Source organism: Malurus melanocephalus, unplaced genomic scaffold, assembly GCF_030028575.1.
Source record: "Malurus melanocephalus ecotype Western Australia unplaced genomic scaffold, MMel_1.1 scaffold_970, whole genome shotgun sequence".
NCBI lineage: Eukaryota > Metazoa > Chordata > Aves > Passeriformes > Maluridae > Malurus > Malurus melanocephalus.
In genome coordinates this window covers 100023-107502 of record NW_026624202.1, presented here as the reverse complement: position 1 = coordinate 107502, position 7480 = coordinate 100023, and the positions used below count along the sequence as shown (strand labels likewise).

The 7480-nt window shown below is 44.3% G+C and overlaps 1 protein-coding gene across 2 annotated transcripts in view; it reads left to right on the top strand.

The window, feature by feature from the left end:
* The window catches only part of RNF169 (ring finger protein 169), a 10701-nt gene that overhangs the window by 632 nt on the left and 2589 nt on the right, over positions 1 to 7480 (top strand). Inside the window, exons 1-4 of one of the 2 annotated variants that reach the window (XM_057386461.1) lie at positions 1819 to 1946; positions 4408 to 4554; positions 5236 to 5348; positions 5985 to 6084. In XM_057386461.1, the coding sequence (XP_057242444.1) occupies positions 1860 to 1946; positions 4408 to 4554; positions 5236 to 5348; positions 5985 to 6084 (447 nt within the window). In that variant the 5' untranslated portion in view covers positions 1819 to 1859. Of the gene's footprint in view, positions 1 to 1818; positions 1947 to 4407; positions 4555 to 5235; positions 5349 to 5984; positions 6085 to 7480 lie in introns of those variants that run through there. The other variant, XM_057386462.1, reaches the window with a different exon arrangement.

Sequence of the window (7480 nt, the reverse complement as noted above, 5' to 3'; positions counted from 1 at the left end):
AAAAAAAAAAAAAAAAAAAAAAAAAAAAGAGAAAGAGAATAAAGTCTTTTCAGCTGGTTTGGAATTAAAGTCAGTGAAAATATTTTTTAGATTTTTGATCTTTGTGAGGTTGTTTTCTCTTGAGATGGGTCCATCTCCTTGCTGATTATTTTACCTGCTGGGGAAAAGGAACCTGAGGGGTTTTTCATAGTTGAAGAATTTTCTTTGGGTTTTCAATAACTGTAAAAAKGGCAGGGAAGCTGATTGAGTTAGAAAAACAGCCTTGTCTGAGTAGGAAAATACTGCCTAGGTGTATAAGACCAGGTAAATAACTGGTCTGGGAAATGTGTGTGTTACAAAATGTGGCAGGGTCTTTGCTGCTGCTGCATCTCCTTGTGTGGCATTAGCAGTGGCACTGATGGGCAGTTTGCTGCAGGTTTAAGGTAACTTTGGCTGGCTATTTCATTAACTGATCATAGGAACCTCAAACTCTGCTCCAGTCCAGGTGCCTTGCCAGGAACTTGGTGTGCCAAGTCGTGGGATTTGAGGCATTTTCAGCAGCAATTCTTGATAAAGTTTAAGGAAGCACACTTGAGACRTGGTCAGGCTGCAGCTGAAGAGGTTTTCACATGTACAGCTTGATTTGAGCAAAAAGCTACTGTGTGCAATCCAGTGCCAACACTTCTCCCTTCCCCACCARTCAGAAGGAAATGCTGCACTATGTTTCTGACATTTTGGCATGGTTTGGTCTTGTTCAGCCTGCTGCCTTCCCCTTTTGCTCCCTGCCAGATGGGAGATGGGTTTCTTGCCCCTGCCAGCTTAAACTGGCTTTTTCTGMAGCTCAGCTGAAAGAGCTGTGTGGGAGGAGATTCTGTGAATCGTCATCTAAGGGGAAATGGCAGTGAAATTTTGCTGGTAAAGTGACAACTGATGATGCAGCTCCACTGTTTTCCTTATTCATGGAACCAGAATAGAGTCACAGAAACATTTAGATGGGAAAAGCCCTCTGAGATCAAGGTGGCCAACCATTCCCCCAGCAGTGCCAAGGATTGGCACGTTATCCCATGTCCCCCAGTGYCACATCCACATGGCTTTTGAATCCCTCCAGGAATGGGGACTCCACTGGCCACCCTTTCAGGGCAGGAATTTTCCCTTACATCCAACCTAAACTTGCCCTGGAGCAACTTGGGGCCCTTTCCTCTTGTCCTGTCATTTGTTACCTGGGATGAGAGACTGGCTCCCATCTGGCTCTGCCTCCTGGCTGGAAGTTGTAGGGAAGCAAAACTGGGACAGTTTCTACTTATCAAGAGGTTCTTGGTGTCTCTGAACTTGTGAATTAGGCAGGAGGAGACAGGAGCTCAGGTTTAGGAATCTCAGCTTGGGTATGATTGGGTTTCCATCCATTCTCAACACACAGGGTTTCATCCCAGCTTCCCTGCCCATGGAATGGGGATAACCTCTCCTTTCCTCCTGAGGAAGGGGGAGGAACRTTTCCAAACCATTTTGCATCTGCCAGATGTGAGTTGTTTTATCARTCTGTACTCTTGACCTGCCTCCCAGCCTTTTGCAACTGAAAACAAAGTGGTGCCGGAATTATGTAACAAAAAAATTTTATTTGACGTGGATAATCTCATAGTTGAATTTCTTCAGTTGGCTTTCAGAAGGAGATAAATATTTGCTGTCTGTGCAGGATAGCAAGATTGTTTTTTTCTCTTTTATGCCCTTGGTGCTCTTGGATTTAATATTTTTCCAGGGAAGGCTATCAGTTCTGTGTACTAAAGCCCAGCTCATCCTGTCCAGCTGTCTTTCTATCACCAGCAAGTCTGTAGCTTGTATCACAGGCAGTGGGAGGGCAACTCCTACCTGAGGCATGTGCTGACATGCAGCTTCCCCAGCCAGGGCACACACAGCAGGCTCAGGAGGGAGCAAACCTCGACAGCCTGGGGAGGGGAGCCAAGACACCAAACGTGAGTTTGCCAAACGTGGGGAAATAAATGTTCGTGTTGGGAGTGATGGTCCTGAATCAGGCATTTCTTGAGTGGGAAATTATCTATTGCTTGGGAGTGATGGTCCTGAAGTGGGCATTTCTTGAGTGGGAAATTATCTATTGCTTGTACAGCATTTCTTCCCCCTGCAGTTGGAGTGTCCAAAAAGGCTCAAATCTATTTTCTGGTGACTCTGCTGTTAATAGCAGCTGTTGGTCCTGTATCCAGTACTTCAGAGATGTACTCACATAATTTGAGGTCCTTCTCCCAGGGTACCTCACACTACATGTGAAGTTTCTTGTCCCCCCATCCCAGCACAGCATTGCCATGCCTGGAAGGAAATTCTCTGGGAGACAATGTACATTAAGGTTACTTCAATATTTTATTTTTCAATTAGTACAGATTTTATCATTAYAGGTTGATTTTGTTTGCAACTTTAATTCTGGACCTAAATTCTTTTTTGTATCCTATTATTAGGATTAGGATCTTGTTGTTGCCTTTTTGACTTCGCTGTCAGCAAAGCTTGGGTTGTCACCTCACACKAATTGTGCCATGGGTTTGCCCAAAATCCTTAAATATTCCAGTGTGTTTGTACATATTCTTGTGTCTTTAGATTTGGGAATTGAGTATAATTTTATAATTTAGCCAGAGAAGTGAGTATTTCCATATAACTTTGTTCCACATGAGAAATCAGGAAGGRTAAGAGTGTTGGGTAGTATTTCAGCCAGCCATAAAAAAAAAATCTTTATGAGAAATCTTGAGGTGAATTTGTTTTTCAGATGCTTCAAAAAAGGCAAAAAAACTGTTGACTTAGAGCAGACTATTCATCATGTCTGCATCATGTGGCCACAATCTATGTTAGTCAGACACTGTTGTAGTTATTGCCTGAGATTATTAATAGATGAGGAATTTAAAGATACATCTTAAAACAACTCTAAGCAAGGAGTCAAACCGGTCTTTGAAGATATTTGCTGAACACCCACAACCAAACAGTGGAGTTTTTCCTGGTTTCTGCCTTGTTTCATCCTTGTTTCTCTCTTCCTCATCTCTGGGGGTTTGGRTTCAGTAGGGTTCAGGTCCTTCCCAATTTGAAAATCCCAGTGTGCTTTTCCTATAATGCCTCGTGAGCTCTGTTTTCTTTGTCATCCATATGTCCTTGCTTTTGGGGTTTTCCCCTCTTCCAGCAGGGGAGAAAAACACTATAAATATTTTTGGAAGAATGAGGAGTTGTTGCAACATCCCCTCAAAGCCTTTGTGAGTTAGGGAGCCATATAACACGACAGCTTCTTAAGCGCCTGAGATGCCTACACCCAAATATGAGGAAAAACATGAGGATTTGAGTTCCTGGTGCCATGGTCTGTGAGAGGGATGAGGATRTGTCAGAGATCTGGATAACTTCTGCACAGAGGGTGGATGGAGGATCTGTTCTGTGTACAGAGAGATGTGGACGATTCCTGGGCTCTGTCTGAGTGAGGAAGAGGCAGGACAAGCTGGGAAAATGCTGGGGGATGGAGCGAGAAGGGAGGATCTGTTCTGTGTACAGAGAGATGTGGACGATTCCTGGGCTGTGTCTGAGTGAGGAAGAGGAAAGAACAAGCTGGGAAAATGCTGGGGGATGGAGCGAGAAGGGAGCTGGGCAGGGACTATCAGATGGTGTTATCTGAAGTACATTCTGGGGAAAGGTGATGGAGAGGAGGAGAAAAGGGATGTTGTTCATTTTGATAGCAAATCTGAAAAAAAAAAAATAGGTCCTGGCCGAAAAGGGGAGTTTCATTCCTTAGGTGAGGAGGAAAATAGAGCAGCAGGACAGGCAGCCCATCAGAGTCCATGTACCTTGTGTCCCAGATCCTGCATCCCTTGCATTTCTCACCTGTGTTTGGAACTGAATTCAAGCTTTGAGCCTGCAGTCAGCTCTCAGGGCTGAGGTGGCTGCCCTGGATCTTCTCCATCCCAAAGCACCGGTGAAACAATGGGATTTCATCTCTCGTGGAACTTTCAATGTGGCAATTGCTGAATCTCACCTTTTATTTTAGGTGATGCTGTTTATGTGTCTGGAAATGTATGTGCTGTGTGTCAGGCTGTTGGAAGGCTAAAGCTGAAATATCACAGCTTGCATTAAACTAGTTTTGCACATTCTCATAGGTATTATGATCATCTACAAGCAGAGGAAAACTTTTGTCTCTCTCTTTTAGATTTTATTTTGTCCAGCCCATGGCCTCACAGTGCCTTTGTTGTTYTGCAAAGAAGATAAAATCCATTATATTTGTGTGAAAAACACAAATGTGGTGTAGAAGCAAACCGATCTTCACATTATTGTGAGAGAGGGAATGGTTCTGTCTTGGGATAGAGAAATGAAGGCACAAAATTAAATACTGTGACCAGACTCYTTTAAGTGTACAACTTCAAATTATAACTACATTACCTCTTCTGTCCTTATTTCCAGCTGAGAGAAGAGAAACTACAAGAAGAAAAGACRTCAGAGGATCTGATTCACAAGTTCATTCTAGATGACATGGATGTAGGGAAAAGAAAAATGGAGGAACAGCAGAAAAAAGAGGAGTCTGTAGTGCTGAAAGGGAACCAAGAGTGTGTAAGTAAGCTCATGCTTCCCCTATCTGTCCCCACAACCAAAATTTYCATTCTTAGGCTTTCCAGGATTCCTTGATAGAGTTTTTATAGTTTGTGAAGGCTATGAGCTGGCAGATTATTATAAAGATCCATGTTGATGAGAGCTGTTTTGTAAGGTTTGTCATGACTGCAGATGTTCTTGCAGAGGTTTCTGTCCCTGCTTTCGCCCTCCACTACATGACTGTGCCAGACACAGCAGATCCCCTCAGCTTTGGGGATATCCTTGGTCCTCAGGCTTCATGCATTTCTGTGAATCTTCTGCAGTGAAGCTGTACAACTGAACTTGAACACATTCTTCATGCTGACTTTTGCCTATTCCCCATTTTGTTTGGGAGGCTCTGCAGGAAATGCTGTTAAAATTTCTGATAGGCTGACCCAGGGGGCTGAGTAACCGACACCTTGTCGTACCTTTAAATGTAGAATTTTCTTACATTTTCTTGACTAAAAGATTAACTTTATTCTACAACTAACAGCTATATATGGCAGCTGTGTGCTTAGTTTTGTATTATTTATGCCTTGTGCCCTCCCAGTMTAATCAGAAATGGGGGCTTTTGAGATGTTTACCACCTTTGCAAGAAAGCTTTATTTTCCAGGTTATTCTTTTTGTTGTAATGTCAGCTAACTCTTCCTTGGTTGACTTCAGTTTCCTGAACGTCTCTCGGATTCTGAGAACGAGGAACCATTCCAGGGCAAGCAAACGCATCGGTCAGCTTTTGTTTCCAAGACCAGTGCCTACTCCTTTGCTTTCCTTTCAGGGTAAGATGCTGAGACTTTATTTTTAAAGATGTTCTTTTGACTTGTTTTTAAACCTGAGGTGCTCTAACTCAAATGGTTGTTCCAATCTAAAATAAGTGAGTTATTTTTCTGGAATTTTTGAGCAGGCTCACTGGTAGAAAGTTGTGTCTGTCTGATTACTTCCTACCTGGGAGTTAAGGAAGTTAATGTTCATCCCATGAAGGAGAAAAATCCTTGCCTGTAGGTTTAAACCATTAGTCAGAAATCAAAATTCTGCAGGATGAACACAAGAGTGCTGGTTCCTTCTCTAGCACAGATCTGAAGGGATAGCATCAGCCCCAAACAACTTTTTCCTTGTAAAGCTGTTGTTTGACGCAGTGGAAGCAGCTGAGTAGTGAGGTGTGTGGGGTTCCCACAGCTTCCTCATTAGCACTGACCTCAATTAATGATGAGTTGTGGGTGGAGGTGTCTGTGTGTTCAGTGTGAACACAGACCGGGATTCTGCACAAATCCAAGATTCTGGATCCCTTCCCCCAGGGGCACAGGAGAAATCTCTGCCAGGCAGGTGCAGCCAAGGCTGATGCCTCTGCCCCAGGTAGCTGCTTGTTGTTCCTAAGGTCACAAACAGTCTCCTGTTCTCACCCATCTGCTTCTCAGGAATTTAACTGCCAAGGTGGAGAGGAGTCGGAGCTGCAACGACACCATTCAGGARAGATCCAAGAGCAGGCAGAGATCAGCCCCAGCCAACAAAACCAAGGTACAGGCAGCGTCTGGGAACGGGTTCCTGTGTGTAAATGTTCTTATCTGAGGTTACAGCAGCAGTAATCTGGAGATATGAAATATGGGCTTTGTGGCACCGTGTTATCGCCACAGGGCCAGTCGCTCCCAAACCTGCTGGGTTAGGAATTRCTGAGCAGCAAAGCAGACAGGTGTCAGAGTTCTTGTGTAGTGTTGGAGGCTAATTGGAAGTTGAAAGGGTTCTCATCAGGCTTTTGTTTTGTGATTCATTTTCTTTTCRAGGCTGAATTCCCAGCCAATTAAGGAAAAATCTTCTAGAAGTTTAGAAAAACAATCCTCTTTTTGTGCCCTTTGCCTCCAAAGCTGTTTAAGCAGAGCAAAATTCCCTGCTTTCCTGACATCAGAGTACTACATTCCATTCTACAGGAAGAGCCAAAGGCCTGGCCTCCATAGGATCACAGGATGGTTTGGGGTTGGAAGGGAACTTAAAGCTCCTCCCACCCCCTGCCCTGGGCAGGGACACCTTCAGCTAGACAAGGCTTTTCCAGCCCCATCCAGCCTGGCCTTGAACACTCCCAAGGATGGGATAGCCATCCAGCTGCTCTTGCTGGGATGTTCCACTTCCTCATGCTGACACTGCTCCTTCTTGGGCTGGGTTTCATCCCTGGTGGAGAAGGAGAGTGTTCAATTGAAGAGATCCCATGAGGAGCAGAAACCTGTGCAATTTCTGCCATCTGAGCTGACAGGAGCTGGACTGAGCCCAAAGCAAGGATCCATAACTTAGCTTCCCTGCCAGGACTTYCTTTTTTTTTAAGTGGATGGCTGATAGATGTGACCAATTACAGCTGCAGTACAGGGTATTCCAGAAGCTTACCTTGACCTCAAAATTAGCAAATAGAAAAACTTTCTCTTGAACTAAGCAGAGAAAAGCTGTCGTTGTACAAACTAGCTGCTGGATAAAAATATTTCATCTAAGTGCTAAGAATAAGACTGTTTGCAGTTGTGTGTGGTTTTATCTCTCTGATTTATTTGTGTGTGGATTATGCCCAAGTGTGGCAGCATTAAYGGACAGTCTTAGACATGATAAGAAATGTTTCTCTTAATCACAGAATCATCCAGGTTGGAAGGTCATCTAGTCCAACCCACCAGCCTAGCACCACTAAGTGGGCTGGTTTATCCAGGTAAAGAGAAAACACACATCAAGGCCAGGTTGGACAGGGCTTGTAGGAATCTGTTCTAGTGGGAGGTGTCCCCTCCCGTGGCAGAGGGTGGCATGGGACAGTCTTTGAAGTCTCTCCCCATCCAGWGATTGTGCGATTTTGCCATCGGAGCAGTTGTTGCTCATGGCAAGAGCGGCTCTTAGACTGAAATAAATTTGACACCCAGATCGTGCTGGACTCTGGAATGTCCTGCTC